Source organism: Chenopodium quinoa, unplaced genomic scaffold, assembly GCF_001683475.1.
Source record: "Chenopodium quinoa cultivar QQ74 unplaced genomic scaffold, ASM168347v1, whole genome shotgun sequence".
In the NCBI taxonomy this organism is placed as follows: Eukaryota; Viridiplantae; Streptophyta; class Magnoliopsida; order Caryophyllales; family Amaranthaceae; genus Chenopodium; species Chenopodium quinoa.
The window spans coordinates 523,891-541,354 of NW_018745587.1; the positions used below are offsets into that span (position 1 = coordinate 523,891).

Here is a 17,464-nt window from a genome sequence, read left to right on the forward strand (position 1 = left end):
ACCATTTTCGGGTTTTTGTGAGGTGTTAAAATCTAAAAAATCCATAAATTTATCATGTAACTTCTTATTCTTATGAATAAATTGAGCAATTTAACTTTTAAGATCTCACAATAAATATGTCGCGGCTCTCATTCCTTGTATTACTAAGACCAAATTAGGGTAAAATAAAGCATTACAAGTTTTACATTATATTTATATGTAGGATCTAGTAGCAAAATAGAGATTGTGTATAATACATATTGGTCAAGAGGACCCACCTAATCTAACAACTTCACCAAATTTTAATACGTAAGTTTATGGATCTGATATTCTGATGCCCATAATTAACCTTATTCTTGATGGTAATGCATGCATAACCATATACTACGTGTTATAATTTGTTAAGAGTATTAATGTATTATTAGGCTTTTAAAGAAGCAATTAGGGAACATTTATTGGATGTGTTAGGCGGCAGGAGTTGATTAGTTGCACTAGTTACTGTAGCTGTAGTTAGCGGTTAAAAATGTGTAGACAAAATTAGCTTATAAGCTTAGCGGTGGTGACTTGTGAGTTGTTGTTATACCAAAAGCATGATAACCACTCCATATTCAAACGTACAACAAGTATATAAGTTGATCTACAAAGACGAAAATCTTATTGGCTTAATTCAAAATTGATATTCATTAGTTACAAAATTATAAATCTTAATTGACCTTTAAAAAAGTAGTCCATGGTTTAGGAGGAGAGAAAGTAATTGAATAGGAGTTTTTTTTTTTTTTTTTTTTTTTTTTTTTTTTTTTTTTTTTTTTTTTGGTACATATATGTCATTTCGTTTGTTGTATGTGTCCATTGAGTGATAGCAAGACAATTTGACAACCTTAAAACGAAGATGTAATATATGAAAGGATAACCAACTAATTTATCCATAATTAATCATATTATAATTTATGAATTGATAATAATCGATTAATTTATGTGTTTATGATAGGACATGTGGGTTTGATAGTGTAACTAATGACATGTTATACGTACAAGGGTCAAAATATGTATGGAAAGGTTTTTTTAATTCAAAATCTTAGAACATGTTTTCTTCCGATTATTTTCAGTTCAGTTCAGTTGAGTTCTTAATTTCCTTCTCACATAAAATATTTAGTTCAAATCAGTTCTGTTCAGCCCAATTCAATCAATCAAAACATGCCCTTATAACTAGGGACCTATAAACACATAATTTGTTCTCTTGTTATTTTGTTAGTGTGCCTGATTTTTATCTTCCAAGATTCAACAATGGTCGGATCCATTGTCCACCTTTACAAATGGTTAAAATATGCCCATGCTAAACATTGTATAAAGATGGGAAGTTTTAGTAAACTCGTTACTATTTTATGTGGAAATTTATAAACCAGGCCATGCAGTACATTATACTTCAGTATAGACCTTGATATAAAATATATATTTAGCTCAAAAATTCATGCTCCATGTTCAGAAACCTTTACATGCTGAACATGCAAGTTATCTTGTTTGTGGGTAATCTTCATTATCCAATAGGGATTCATTGTCTTTAGCAACAATCAGACAGTCAACTAGCAAATCTAACCGTACTCAAACTAGCATTAGCGTTGACACAGATGTTAATGGTACCCAAAATTAACCTAATTTTGACCTAACCCCAGCCAATTAGATTAGAAAACTAATGATTACTGTATGATTTTGACTTAAGTTAAATGATTTACGAGTAACAATTTACTTGAAAATGAGTCAGAGACTCTCAAGTCGACATGAAAATGGGTACATGTCTCATATGAAATCAATCTAATTCTAACCCGATCCAATTCAACCTAACATGTCGATTCAATTAGCAATTTTACATCCTAGGCCCAAGGGCGGTAATAAAGCCAATACAAGTGCAAAAAGTGGACTTTCAATACCCTCAAGTGTAAAACCTGCAAGCAACTCATGTACTTATGTAGTTATGTCCTCTTGCAAAATTCATTCAAAGATTCTCTCTTTTACACCACCACAATAAAAAAAAACATCACTAAAAAAACAGACTAGTAGTAATAATTGTACACTAGTACAGTTACTACAATATCAATACTTTTGTAGTATTGTATACCTTTTATATATTTGGGTCATTCTTTGACCCACTCCTCTAAACCCCCCAACTCCTCCTCCATCATTATCACCAAACAAACAAACCACTACTCCTCCTCACACTTCTGCTTACCAAAACAACCTCACCAAAAACTCCTCCATTTCTTCAACCTCTTTTTTTCTCTTTTTTTTTTCATTTACACCCCCTTTCCCTCCTCCATGAGCTCAGAAGAGTGCCCGAGTTTATAAAATGTCAAAATCGGCTCTGAATACGTTTTCCTCTCTTCTATTCGCAATCATCCTCTCTTTACAGCTCGACCAACTCATTTCCCTCAATACAGATGGAACCTTTCTTCTTTCCCTCAAATACTCCATCCTCAACGACCCGTTATCAGTACTCGACTCATGGGACTATCTCGACGAAACTCCTTGCACTTGGAGCGGCGTCGTTTGCACCCCTGATCAACGTGTCATCACCTTAGCCCTTCCCAACAGTCAGCTCTTGGGTTCTATACCGTCTGATCTAGGCCTCATTGAACATCTCCAACACCTCGATTTATACAATAATTCCTTCAATGGAACTTTACCACCCACTCTTTTCAACTCTTCTGAACTTCAGCTACTTTCTCTCTCCTCCAATGAAATCTCCGGGGGTATTCCCGTCTTTTCACACTCTTCCCTGAGCTTCCTCAATCTCTCCAATAACGCATTTGGTGGGCCCCTTCCGGTTAATTTCACCTCTGGTTTTAATAATTTGACGGTTTTGTCCCTCAAGGGAAATTACTTTTCCGGTAATGTCCCTTCCGGTTTTCCTCCTTCCATTGAAATTCTCGACCTCTCTTCCAATCTCTTCAATGGCACGCTACCGGCTGATCTTGGAGTGGGGTCTACTTTGAGGTACTTAAATCTTTCTTACAATAAAATCTCCGGCGAAATTCCGGCGGAGTTCGCCGGAGATGTACCGAGAAACGCCACCATTGATGTGTCTTACAATAACTTGACGGGTCAAGTCCCCGGGTTGAAACCTTTCATGGGTCAAAACCCGGAGTTTTTCTCCGGGAATCAAGAGTTGTGTGGGAAGCCATTGAAGAATTTGTGTGTTATCCCTTCTACACTTTCAACCCCACCTAATGTCTCTGCTTCGATTTCCCCTGCTATTGCTGTGATTCCTAAACCCGTCGACAACTCGAACTCAAACTCAGACTCAGACTCGAACTCGGGTGGTCATAACAATGGTCTAAAACCAGCTGCCATTGTTGGAATTACGGTTGCTGATTTAGCTGGAGTTGGGATTTTAGGGGTTGTTTTCTTTTATCTTTATCAGCTCAGAAATAAGAGGGTTAAACAACAACAAAGTCCAGAAAAAGATTTCAATAATATTAGTAGTAGTAACAATAATCTTCCTCCAAGAAAGAAGGCGCCAACCACCTTAGGAAATGATCATTTCTTGGTTCAAATCAACAATAGTGCAACAACAACAGTGGTTCCAAACAACAAGCTGCATAAAAAGTGTTTCACTTACTGCATCAAAGGAGATCAGAGTGAAGAAGGGGCAACAACAGATACTAGAACAAGTTCCGAAAGCGAAAACGACGGTTCTGATGATGACAATGATGATCTAAAGAATGGAGAGAAACCGAGTGATGGTTCCGGTGGCGGCAGTGGAGGGGGAGGGTCGTTGATGATGGTGGACGGCGAGACGGAGCTCGAAGCCGAGACGCTGTTGAAGGCGTCGGCGTATATATTGGGTGCTAGTGGGTCAAGTATTGTGTACAAAGCAGTGTTACAAGATGGAACTACATTTGCTGTTAGGAGGTTAGGAGAGATTGCAGTTGACAAGTTGAGGGATTTTGAAGGACATATTAAGGCTATTGCTAAGATTAGGCATCCAAATTTGGTTCGTGTTCGTGGGTTCTATTGGGCTTCGGATGAAAAGCTTGTTATCTATGATTACATCTCTAATGGCAGCCTTGCTACTTCTGCTTACAGTAAGTCCTTTTCTCAATCTCTTCTTTTAATTTTATTTTAACATTGTTTATGTTAGTGATGCATGTAATTAGATTTGGTTTGTTAATTACTAACCAATTAACCTTGACCTAACCCAAAATTAACCCAATCGATTGTTAGTGTATTTAACCACAGTACTGTTACTTTGCTTGGTCCTATGTTTTTATTAAGGGATATGATATGCCCTTTTAATTTTTGCATGGTCTATTTTTATTGTAATGTTTTCACTTTTTTGGGTTGTTTGATATGATATTTTGACAAATTTGGTATCTTTGGGAAATGTTATAGGTTTAACTGTTGTTAATGTGATTGTTTATAATGAGTCCAGCATAATTTGTCTTCAGATTAGGTGAATGACATTTGTTAGTGTAAAAATCTAGAGTGCCAAGTACAGTAACTCATAAAAGAACTAAGAAAATCACAATTTGATGGGGTCTTTTAGCTAGAAAAAAAAAAGCCATTTTTCTGTTACAATTTGTTGCTTACCATAAAGCTATGTAATTAACAGTCTAACATGCGCCATAATGACATTGCTTTAGTGTATTTTTTTTAATATGTTAAAATTCTTGTGACTTGCTTAAAAACCTGTGTAATTTGTTTAAAGTAGAATGATTGAATGATTATAGTCACAAATAATAGAAGCAACTAAAAACAAACAGAACTAGAGGTAGAAGGGAGTGATGATCTAGTGTGAAGAAATATCGGTCTATCCAGTGTGTAGATTACCACCCACGTTATGTGCATCTTTAAGGATGATGTTTTTAGTGTTCTATATCGAAGAACACGGGGGAATTAGGGGAGGAAAAAGGCCAAATACACTCAATGACGAGAAACTCCTTTCTCTTGGGCGTTTCTAGCCCACTGTCATGTCATTTGTTTGGGAGCTATTGATTTTGGTAGTAAATCTTAGTTCTGCCACAACCATATGACAGATTCAGCATTAGTTATACACTGATTTTAAAGCTGGTCCAGACATCCAAACCAAACAACAGATGAATACATAAAAAAAAATTCATAGAATTTGGGAAATTTCCTTCCCTTGTGTCACGGGCTGAATTCATAGATAAGAACATATCATATCAAAATTTGGCCCATCTAAGAAAACTACAGGACTTTGGTCTCCATAATTTGATTAATGGTGGCCTGGTGGGTCTCTATAATCACTTATGGCGTATTTCTTTCGCGGGTTTTATGAATAACATAGTAATGTGTTTAATGGTAGAAAATTAATTTAGTTGGTTAAAGTATTAAATAGTGTATGAAAAAATAATGCAGTCTTTTTTGTACTCTATAACTCTAAATATATACTGAAAGAAAAATATAAAGAAGAAAATATGTGTTATATAAACTGCAAAATGCTTTACTATCATAGCATTTTATGCATGCTTATTTTGCCTGTAGTTATACTCAAAGTGAACTCAATCAGCTAAACTTTTTGTTCTCTTCTTTTTTGTCGGTGGTATTTTTTTCAACCATATTTTTGGTCAGAAAAGTTACAGCTATTCAAAACCAATGTACCACTTTATTTTTATAAAACAATCTTCTTCTTTTTTGATACTTTCTCTTTCAAATAATGGATATTCAATATAGCTAAGGAAGGGATTTAATTTGCTGTAAAAAGTACCCTAATACATTAACACCACTATATAAAAGGAGTTGTTTAAAGTAACTTCGATACCCAAATACATTCATACCGAAGGAGAGATTAAGCATCAGTTTAGGCAGTTTTATTATTGTTTTACTGCCTATTACGGTTTGAGGATGAGGATTCCCTTATCCGTTCTCCTGACCTAGTCACTTTCAAGGGCTCTCACGAACTGCAAAAGTTAAACTAAATTAACACATTAGAGGTTTCGGTCTATTATTAGAGTCCTCATTAGTCATTACTATGATAGGAATTAAATTATGTGCTAAGGAAAGGGTTTAGCTTTATGAAGTGCTAAAACTTAAAAAGTACACTATATTTGAGCTTAATTTAAGGGAGCTTTGTAAAGTTTTTATGGTATTAATTGAGCTCTTTTCATAGTGAAATTCGCTTTAGTAGTGTCATCTTTTGTTGGTTTTTATATATGCCCTTGCTTTTTCTTTCACTAATGCATGCTTTTCATGTAATTTTTTCTTTTCAATTATCATTGAAAATTATAGAGAAGAGTGGTTCCACGCCATATCATTTACCTCTAGAAGCTCGGCTAAGGATTGCAAGAGGACTTGCTAGGGGATTAAACTATATTCACGACAAGAGATACGTACATGCTAACATCAAACCAAGTAACATTCTCTTAACACAAGACATGGAACCTATCATAAGTGACCTTGGGCTCAGTTGGCTTGTTTATGGCATCAACAAAGGAAGTGGCTCGGCTCGTCAGTTTGGGAGCAAAAGATCCATGGGCTCGTACGACGGTACCCAAGACCTCTCGGTGAGTGGCAGCCCGTATATCAACCCGTTTGGAAACACAAACGGGGTTGGATCACCTTATCACGCACCCGAATCGTTGAAGAACCTCAAGCCTAACCCAAAATGGGATGTTTACTCATTTGGGATAGTGTTGCTTGAACTTCTTACTGGTAAAGTATATTTGGACAGGGAATTGGGCCAATGGACCCCAAGTTCTGGGCTTGAGGATAGATATTGGGTTTTAAGGATAGCTGATGTTGCACTTAGGGCTGAAATACAGGGCAAAGAAGATGCTATGATGAGCATATTTAAATTAGGGTTTAGTTGTGCATCTTTGGTACCCCAAAAGAGGCCTTCTATGAAAGAAGCACTTCAAGTCCTTGAGAAGGTCTCACTATCTTTTGTTCATTGATGTATCTTCTTGGACTTACTAGACTTTAATATTTAATTCCCTGTCTTAGTTTTTCTTAAATATGTGTAGTAGAATGTTTTTGACCTTTGTATTTTTTTTTTTTTCACAAAAAATAGTGAAAAGGAGTGTGTGAATAGTTGATGCAAGAGTGTTGTAAGAGTTTTAGTTAAATTATGAAATTTTTATTTATAGAATTGATAGTGTGTAAATTTATATTCTGAGAAAGAAGATGAAAATTGCTAATTACCTAGAAGAATAATGACTCTCATGGAGTAGATATGTTATACTCAACTTTCTGTAAACTTGTCTGAATGAAAGTATATTTACTTATGTGAACAAATCAAAGCTCATTCTTTCATAAAAAAGTCTTATTCTATAATATGGCTATACCTCCACTGTCTTGACTCGAATACTCCCTTAAGCTAAAGTAGACAAAATTACGAAGTTTAGACCTTTATGATTTTATCATAATCCACCCTTCAGCTCAGCTTTGCCAACTTTTTAATCTTCGCATCTTATATCCTTAAGCCATGGAACACTATATCAGCACAAGATTGCGTTAATAGCATATTTGATTTGTCCTTAAATGACAAGCATGCTAGATGGTTTAGGCTTAAGTTCTACAGCATTCTGTCTCAGTTCTCCCTATGCATAGTCAGGCTGTTGTTCAGTACAGGTAAGATTGCAAGAAAAGGTTGGATTTGCTATGAGTTTCATGGTTTGCAGTTGCAGGACAACTTAGTTGAACGGTTGAACAACACAACTCTTCAAGCTATTTCAGGGATGTTTCAAATAGATGGTTAAAAAATTAGCAATCCTAATTTCTGATCATTGTTCTGTCAAATTGTTATATGAAAAACATTCATCTATCCTTGGTCAGCCCCCCACCACCTTAAGTAATGTACCATCTTCCCACCAGGTCACGGCACTGTGGTGTATACTTCAGTAGATCAGAGGATCATGTCTCTTCAGGTCCAATACGAAAGAAATGAATGCTGTTGAAGACTTAGAATCTACAAGCAGAGGTGGTGATAACTAGATAACAAGGTGCCCTTTATTTGATTGTTCAAGTGTTGGCAAATTACAATATTTATGCAAGGATGACCAAGTGTCACTAAACGAACTTCAACTCACGAGATGGTTTAGCAATTTGCCCGAGACAATGGATAATAAAGGGGAAACTATGGTCTATAGGAATTCACTATTGAAACTCTACTATGTTGAGTTCTAGACCCAAATTAAACCAAGTTGATCCACTATAGGCCTCATCAACTTGATCCATACTAAAAAAACAGCCCTACTCTGGCTAATCTAACAATGAACCATATAAAATCCAACTTTTGTGTAATATTTCCAATTCAAGATCATTCATTACCTTATTACACCATCCAACTATCCAAGCATTCCATACTTTAGTCTCATGACCAATTTCAGACATTTCGCTACATTAACAAAGCTTAAACAGAGGAAGAAGGTCAGGTCAAAGTCATTTTATGAGATACAGGCCTAAATTCAACCAAGATGAAATAATACTTCTATGTAACTACCACTTCTACTTATTATAAATCACACAATATGGTAAACAATTATAGATCATCAAATTTATTGTAGTTTTCATCACAAACACTTATGTCAATAACAGGGGGAAAAAGTTCATACCAGAGTGCCATATTATAACTCCACAAAGTAGTCAGCACCAAGTTACTTAACAACCATTAGTCCACTACAGTACTATTTAATTTACTTAACAAGCACTACTAAGTAATTAGCAAACACCAAAATATGACACCAGAGCTCAATACACTAGACAAGACTAATTCATAAAGCTAAATTATATGTAAAGTAGTAAGATTTAGCAAACTTAACCTTAACATTGCTTGATTAACTACTTCTTTAACTTCATATTGCAACCAAAACTACGGAATTTCTTCGAGCAAATCAGCACCACCAGCAGCAACATTACGAGTCCCATGATTATCATCAGCATCAGTAAACTTGAGATTGTGCAATTGTACAGCAACATCATCGAGCGAAGGAGAATGCCACTTCATCCAAGGAGGAGGAGGAAAGAACAATTTAGTATAAGCCTCTTTATCATCAAGATCTTCTAAAGGCACAACACTTTTCTCCTCATCATCGATATCGAACATTCGAAACAACTTCCAGTACTTGGGATAGGTGATGGAATCCATACACTCGGCCCCCTCCGGCATCTCATCGCCTAAAGCCTTGACATGTTGATCGATAAACCGTTTACATGTCCGATCAAACAAGCAAACAGTCCCACTCTTCCACCCGCCCGGAAGGCGCTCAGCCGAGACAGCAAAAGAGACATCAGACCCAATGAAAAACACATTGTCACCAATATTGGTAACACGTTTCCATTCCCATTCATTTTCATCTAGCATGAATATCATCAGCTTTTCCTTGAAATCAATCTCTTCGAACACCTCGAACACCAAATACAAATCATCTTTAGCAGGCACAAAGTAAACACCACCAACATCACTCATCGAAACCCCGAAATCGAGCTCCGGTGCATCGATGAAATCCATTTCAGGGGACTCATTGAAATCGCAATCAGAAGGATCAATAATTCCAACATGCCAAGTATTCATCTCAAAAACATAGAAATCATCCTTGAAAAAAGCAATGTCAGCAATATTGAGAGAATTGCAAATATTATCATCATCCTTTTCAATTTTACCCCATTCCAAATCCCCCAATTTCATAAAAAGCAACCCTCCACCAAATTCCTCCTCAAGCAAAATCAAAACAGCAAAAACATTAAGATTAGTAGGAGCCAAATAATTCCAGCCCCCAACAACTTTCTTCGATAAAACCTTGCTCTTATTCCCACTCGAAATTAGCGAGAATGGCGAAGAAAGTTCTAGAACCCTATGATCCAACAAGCTGATTTCGGAGCTAAGACGTGGGGTGGAAAGAAAATACGGGTCGGAGCTGTTAACCGGGTTAAACAGGCGCCATTTTTGGGTCGCAATCCCTTGGATTCTCACAAGCCAAGGTGAGTAACAATGGCCGCCATTAACAGGGGAAATGAGGTAAAAATGAGAAGCAAGAAGATAACCGGATCCGGGTAGAGTGGTTTTGAAGTTGAGTTTAGGGATGGAACCAAAACCAATGGAGTAAGAAGGGAGGAGAGAGAGAGAAAGTTTGGAACGCCATGAATGGCAAACAGCTCGAAGATGGGGGATGTCGGTGCTGATGTCGAGGTATTTAATGAGGCCGTAGAGGAAGTTCACCGGAAGTTCCGACCAGATTCCGGTGGTTAGGTGGTGGGTTTGGGCGGCGGAGGTTAGGTCTAAGGGAAAGTTTGACGGTGATTGGGTGACGACGATGATGGGAAGGATGGACTCCATTGAAGAAGAGTAGTGTACTCTGTACTGACTACTGTCAGATGAGAGAGAAAGTGACAGTGTTGTTTTAATCACGGAGATTGCTTGCGCTCCACTCTAAAATTCTGATTTTTTTTTTAAAAAAAAATTATTGGGGTAGTACTGTTGTAAGACAGTAAGAGGTTTTTTTTACTGAGTAGGTAAATTTGTAATTTTGGACATTTTTCAAGATTTAATTGCCAAATTGGTGAAAGAAATCGATTGAAGAGGAAACCAATGAAAAAATTATAAGCAGGCATGCTATTATAGTATTATCAAAAGAGTGGGTCTGTAACTCTGTAAACAAAGTAGCCAATCAACACTAATGTAAAAAAAAAAAATCAGCATAAATGAGATGCCCTGCTTTTGTTTTGCTGCCATAAGCAAATTTGCTAAGACCACTCTTATTCATGGGTGAAAAAAAAAATGCCATTATCTCTCTACCTACTTTCTCACTCCTCTTTTCCACTTTTTCTTATGGGCATTTTATTTTTATAACTTCTTACACACTCATGGGCTAAAATAAAACCCCACACCACTCTCTCTCCTACTCTTTCTCTCTCCTACCCATTATCATCATCATCTAATTATTTATATAATTATGAATGTTAACCATAAGTTGTCAACCTTGGTGACTGACAGGGACACGTGGCTGCAAATGATTGGTCGCTCTGACGGTCCCTGCAGGTGAGCCTTGCAACGACTCCTTTTTACATTTTCAAGTTTTATTTTAATTAAATATGGGGGCCCACCTTCACTGTAGCTTTTTCCATTAGCCATAGCTATGGGCATTTGCCAAATTCCTCGTGGTCATATTTTTTATTGCCCATGAGTGTGGAGCTATAATACTCATTTTTTTTCACATAATTCTCCTCATGGCCAAAAATATACCCATGAGTGAGAGTGCTCTAAGTGTAACTTTGAAAATCACAAGGCACAACACCTTTTTTATCTTCTTCTACTGTGTTGTGCTGGTTTATCTTCAAATACCTCCAGAATTCTGCAAATGTCACTTTATAAAGACCCTTTGGCTTACCATAGTCAAAAGTCATTGGAAACGGCCAGGTAAACATGCAAATAGACCCAGGTTTCCACTGGGGAAGGTTCTTCGAAGCCTAGGGTAGCGAAAACGATGAGTCGTACCCAATAAAAAAGATGTTATCCCCTATATCGGACACCCTCTCCCAAGTGTTATACTCCATTTTTCGTCCTTTATTCAGAACATAGAAGAACATAATTGATCTCTTGTTCGCATCATCAACCTTATCAATCTTAATCTCACTTCCTTCCACCTCATCAGAATCAAGCTCTTCCACAAGATTAGCAACAAGAACCATAAACAGACGCCCATTCGAGGGAACCAAGTACACTGTCTCAAGTAAATAAATTTGACCATCCATAATCAAACTGTAACAATCCCTTATGTTTACGCCTTTAATATTAGGGACATTGAAGAATTTCATCTTAGGAGTTTGATCACTACTATAATAATCAACATCGACGACACCCATTCGCCACGCCGCCGCATCGAAGGCATAGAATCTCCCATTACGACAGGCAATGTCAAGTATACGCCAAGTATGGTCAAATGTTTCTTCAAACTAACCTTGTAAGGTTTTTGTCACCTATCCTCCATAACAGCAAAGAGATAATCCGATTTGAAATTCCAACCACCCACAACTTTCTTGGAAGCGGGTATGAGGTCATCCGACGACCCCTTAGCCTGAAAAACACACTATGAAGTACAAAGTTGTTGAACCCGACAATTCAAAAGGTTGATTTCAGCAGTAACAGATGGGGAAGAGGCGAAGTAGTCAGATTATTCATGGAGTTGAAAGGGGTTGAGGAGGTGAAATTTTTTGGGCTCGATTTGAGCCATTCTAGCGACCCATTGACCACCAAGGGAGGGATTCAAAGGAGAGAGAAAGTAGAAGTTGGTTTGGTAGAGAGCAAGAGGGGGGCTAGAGTCATTGATTCCAGGGATGTCGAAATAAGTGGGGTCTTCAGGGATGTCGGAGAGAAGGAGAGCAGATCTCCATGACGTACAAACACCTTGAAAGCGAGAAATGTCGCTTTTGAGGTCGAGGTATTTGATAAGGTCTGATATTATGTCTGATGGTAAATCTTCCCATTTGCGTGATTGATGATCTTCGGCTGAGGTGGTGGTTGCGGCGGAATTTGTGGTGCTTGCGGCGGTACTTGTGATGGTTAGGGTTCTCGAGGGTTTTGCGGAGAAAGAAGCCATGGAAGCGGAAAGTACTGGTTCACAAGTAGGGTTTATGAGCTATATACGAGTAGTATATATGTATTTTAAATTAATGAACAAGTAACCCTATTTGGAGACGCAGTTGTGTAAAGGTTTTAGTTATTTTGTATTTTTATATTTTTTATTTAAAACATCAATTTGATGGAGTAAAGCATAAATACAGTCCCTGGACTATTGTATAAAGGTAAGTTTTAGTCCCTCTCAACTTTTTTTTGAGAGTTTTAATCCCTCTCAACTTTTTTTGGAGAGTTTTAGTCCCTCCCCCAATAGGGGTGTTCAAAAAACCCGACCCGATTGTCCCGACCCGATTTCCTGATGACCCGGTAACTACCCGATGGGAAATTTAGGAGAAAAAACTGTTTTACCGGGACGGGTACCCGACTCGGGAAAATTGCCTTCTATCCGGGTCGGGACATGGGGCGCATTATTCCATTATCGGGTACCCGATTTCCCGATAACAAATTAAACTTTAAAAAAAAATTCGCTACTAATAAGCAGTAAGCCCAACCCATAGTATACCACTATACCAGTTTAAAAATTAGGGTTCTCTTCCTTTCTCTCTCCGCCGCTCCTCTCTTCCTCTCTCTTCCTGCCTTCTTCTTCCTTTACTTCCTTCTCTGTTTAATTCAATTGCTTCTTCCTACTTCTCTATTCTCAAACTATCAAAACCTCTTCTCAACCGCCCACCTCCGTCGAAGGCTCGCTGCTGCTTCGCCCTACTCCGTCGTCGGTGGTCTTTGCGTGCTACTTCCCCAACAATTTCGCGGTGGTCGCTAGAATCAATTGTTTCTATGTTGCAACTGTCGCCCAACAATGTCGCAGAAATAAAGAAGATTCAGACACGTACAGAGACCATGACCATTGAATAAGAATATGTTCTTTTATATATATATATAAATTTATTTATTTATTTGCATATGTAAGATCCAATTCCTTGATGCTAATGCAATTTCTAGTTATATTTTTTTTCTTCTAATTCTTTGTATATTTCAAATTTTATTATTATTATTGAAACAAAGCTTGTAATTGGTTATTTTATATCTTGGTTGTTCGATTGTGTGGAGTTTAGGTAGTAGACCTAAATTGTTTTTCAAATTTTTATCTGTTGGGAGAAAATTAATTACAATCATTCAAAAATCTGGGTACCCTATGTCCCGACCCGAATATCTCGGGTACCCGAGATATTCGGGTTGGGACATGGGACGAATTAACAAGTACCCGAATTTGAACACCCCTATCCCCCACCTTGAAAGGTGTTTTCTAGCCAAAAGTTTAGGGACTAAGCTGACTAAGCATTAGTTTAGGGACTATGACTCGGCAAATTAGTTTAGGGATGTTGAGTCATCAATTCAGAAAATAGTTTAGGGACGTTGACAAAGCAAATAGTTTAGGGACTTCATTGATTAATGTTTTCATCCAGTACAAAGCAATTTTTGTTTTATGGTTCCCTTTTTTTGGGTAACCTATTGAATCTATTATTAATTTTTTTTTCCAGTATGTTAATCGAATGATTGTTGGTAACATGAATACATTATACAGATTAGAGTTAATTTTACATCAATTAAAAAGCGTAAAATTAATTGATTGACAGTGGGCTATAAACAATTGATTTTGATTGCCGACTTAAAAAAGATGATGCTTGAAATTGATTCACGCCCAATTGCAGCGGCAGCCACCATCACCTCAAATCGCTTCGCTGCGCAATCTGCTAGCACTTAATCACGGCATAGATGCAATCACCATCATTCGTCCAATTTGAACAGTAGTAGTAGTCATGCAAAATCACCACCACAATTGCTGCAATTTTTTTCCTCAAAATGCCAATGTCAGACCCAAGTAAATCTCCAAAGTTTGAAGTACTTTACAATCAATTGAAAAAAAAAAAGAATAAAAAAAATCACTCAAAAGAAACATTAGCATTTAGCTGACGATTGAAAAACTGAAAATATCTAGAAAATTAATTACTCAGCTAAAATCCAGACTTTAAAATAAGTAGCTTTTGTTTGTTCAAACATGAAATCAAACGTCACGTGACATTTAATTCATCTTGGGTATGATATGGATAGGCTCGGGGAAAATGGGGAAAGATGAATTAAACGTCACGTGACCGGCACATGACTAGGTCAACGCCGAAAAAATTAAGTCAACTCTCACTTTCCGACCAAGGGTAGTATCTTACAACATTTAGCTTTTATAAGGTAGTTTTTTACAACATTTTTTTTATAAGGTAGTTTCTCGAAAAAAAAATGCTTTAAAAGGTAGTTTATCACAAAATGTCCTTATTTTATTTTGTTTTTTTTTTGGGAAAACGTTTTACATTAAATTTACTCTTGAAAATCGTAAAAAGTTAAGAAATCATCAGAATATAAACACTAATAACACTGATTTACGCGTGTTTTTGACATAAATTCCTAATTTTATACAATTCCCAAGAGTATATTTAATGCTTATATATAGCTCTTAGAGCTACATATAACATTACCTTTTTTTTTAGAATTTATTTTAAATTCCTAAAAGTTGAGGGGCCAAGCTATTAATATTGATTAGTAAACTAAACACCACAACACCCACCTTGGAACCACTCTCTCACCACCACTTAGATTTAAAACCCCATCACAACCACCAACAACCTAGCCAACCAACTCACACCACCAGCAACACCCAACCTCGTAACCACCACCAAGATTAATTTATACTACCTCTGTTTCTTTTTAGTTGACACGTATTCCTTTTTAGGAGGTTTTTTTAGTTGACACATTTCCTTTTGGAATTTTTTTTTTCCTTGTATTTAGTTACCACACTTGCTTTTTCATTTTCTCTTTCTCTCTCTTCTCCTTAATATTATATGTGCCTAAATCAAATGCGTCAACTAAATAGAAACGGAAGAAGTATATAATAAAATATAGATGACTCAAATGCCTTAATTTATATATAATAAAAGATAGATGACTCATTTTAATACAAAACTACTGAACTAGACCAACTTGTACCAACCATCGAGCTACACAATGTACAACTAATTTTAGATGATGAAGGTGGTCATATTCACTAACAATTTAAATAATATAATGAATTATATTAAGAGTAAATGAGTAATTGGTAATGTCTAAAATGACATAAGGTCGTAGGCAATAATTAAATAAGATGTGTGAAAAAGGTAATGACATACGAGTATTTAGGTGAATACCTTTTATATAAACAAGAATTCTTCGTTTTTTTTGGATTGAAAAAGGTTTCTTAGATGATATTTTGCAGACCAACCCAAATTAGAGAAAGATTTTTTTTTTTTTTTTAATTAATTGCCTATTTTTCATCCTTTGATTGAGATTGTCCAATTAAATAGTATTATTCTAGGATTTAAAACCAACCCACATTTGCAAGAACCCAAATTCAGACAACTTTAAATTTTGTAGACGTTGTGTACATTGGGGCTTATGTTCAGTCTTCGTCGATGCGTTATTGTATTACGGGACAAAGATGATGAATTGGTGGTTAATTGCATCCATGGATGAAGGACGACTTTGAAGAACGTTGAAAAACAATGAAGAACATCTATTAACTATTACTAAAATAAAACATTGCTGACATCATCAATTATGAAACAATCTTACGTGTGATTCTCACATTAAATTTTTTCCCTCCAATTTTATGTATGATGTCATCAATTATTAATGATTTTTTTTTTCAATTTTTAATCTACACTTTTGACTTTAATGCATAAATGTCTATATACAATTCAATTAACCAATTAAGTTTCTCTCCTAAATTATAGTTTCACATTCCTAATTTGTTTGATGTTTGATTGTGGTTTCAATTTTATTTACTTTCCTTAAATGTAAGTAGATTATTTTTATATTTAATTCTAAATCTTCATAGACATTGTAAAGCAACTTAATATTATAAATTATAAGAAAGGTTAATTTTAGGAAATTTTACAAAAAAGCACCTTTTATAAACATTTTTTTTTTGCAAGAAACCACCTTATAAATTTTTTTTTACAAAGACACACCTTAATCAATTTTTTTTTTTTTCAAAACCATACCTTTATAAGGGAAACTCACAGTGGAGAGGAGAAGGGTGGCTAGGGCTATAGAGGTGTGTTTAGGGTGGTCAATGTCGTTAAAGGGGTGTATTTAGGGTGGTCAACGCCGTAAGAGGGGGTGTGTTTATGGTGGTCAACGCCATAAAAGGGTGGTTTTTTGGGTGGGGCTTGGGAGGGAGGTGGTTTCGTGGGTGGGGCTGAGGAGAGAGGTGGTTTCGTGGGTAGATTGGGGTAGTCAACGCCATAAAATTGGTCAAACCTCATTTTCCGGCATAAATGTATTGATTTGCAAAAAAAAAATTGATTAAGGCGTGTCATTGCAAAAAAAAAAAATTTATAAGGTGGTTTCTTGCAAAAAAATTGCTAATAAAAGGTGGTTTTTTGCAAAATTTCCTTAATTTTAACGGTGCATCGCACGGGAATAACCTAGTTGAAGAACAATTTGTTGATTTTAATTTTTTTTTTAATTTAATCTGATTTTTTTATTTTATCAAACATTAATTTTAAGAAAATAATTTATTTTTTTTGAAAAATCAGAAATAGATTTTAATGGTTTGACCAAGTATTTAAAATAAAGAAATAATTGATCAATAGAATTAAAGAATAGTAATGGTCACAATAAGGATGACCAAATTAGAATTTTTTACTAATACGATTATACGAAGGTTAACACGATTATATATGACCTGATATTTGGCAAGCATGAGCCGATCCATGCAGGCCGTTCCTATATAATACTTCGTTCGATCTATGTTACGAAATATATATGCAGAGATTGACTATGATTTCCACTTTGGATTTGTCAGTGTAACAGTGTTGAAAAAAAAATTATAATATATGTAGAGAAAACAAAGGTGCTGCCAATAAATTGCAT

At 36.0% G+C, this 17,464-nt stretch overlaps 2 protein-coding genes across 2 annotated transcripts; one reads left to right on the forward strand and one right to left on the reverse strand.

Moving 5' to 3' along the window:
• Nucleotides 1-1,746: 1,746 nt before the first annotated feature.
• On the forward strand, nucleotides 1,747-7,140 carry LOC110716444 (probable LRR receptor-like serine/threonine-protein kinase At4g37250). Its single transcript, XM_021895064.1, has 2 exons — nucleotides 1,747-4,058; nucleotides 6,223-7,140. The coding sequence occupies exons 1-2, from the start codon at nucleotides 2,321-2,323 to the stop codon at nucleotides 6,885-6,887; spliced, it is 2,403 nt and encodes an 800-aa protein (XP_021750756.1). The 5' UTR covers nucleotides 1,747-2,320; the 3' UTR covers nucleotides 6,888-7,140.
• Nucleotides 7,141-8,803: 1,663 nt separating this feature from the next.
• LOC110716520 (F-box protein At2g17036-like) lies at nucleotides 8,804-10,267 on the reverse strand. Its single transcript, XM_021895157.1, has one exon. It carries the CDS (start codon nucleotides 10,265-10,267, stop codon nucleotides 8,804-8,806), a length of 1,464 nt encoding a protein of 487 aa, XP_021750849.1.
• Between the last annotated feature and the right edge of the window lie 7,197 nt (nucleotides 10,268-17,464).

Excerpts from the sequence above, each read along its gene's own strand:
- LOC110716520 (XM_021895157.1), bottom strand. The coding sequence starts at position 10,267 with ATGGAGTCCATCCTTCCCATCATCGTCGTCACCCAATCACCGTCAAAC.
- LOC110716444 (XM_021895064.1), top strand. The coding sequence starts at position 2,321 with ATGTCAAAATCGGCTCTGAATACGTTTTCCTCTCTTCTATTCGCAATC. Across the intron at positions 4,059-6,222 it reads CCTTGCTACTTCTGCTTACA|AGAAGAGTGGTTCCACGCCA; the intron begins GTAAGTCCTTTT and ends TGAAAATTATAG.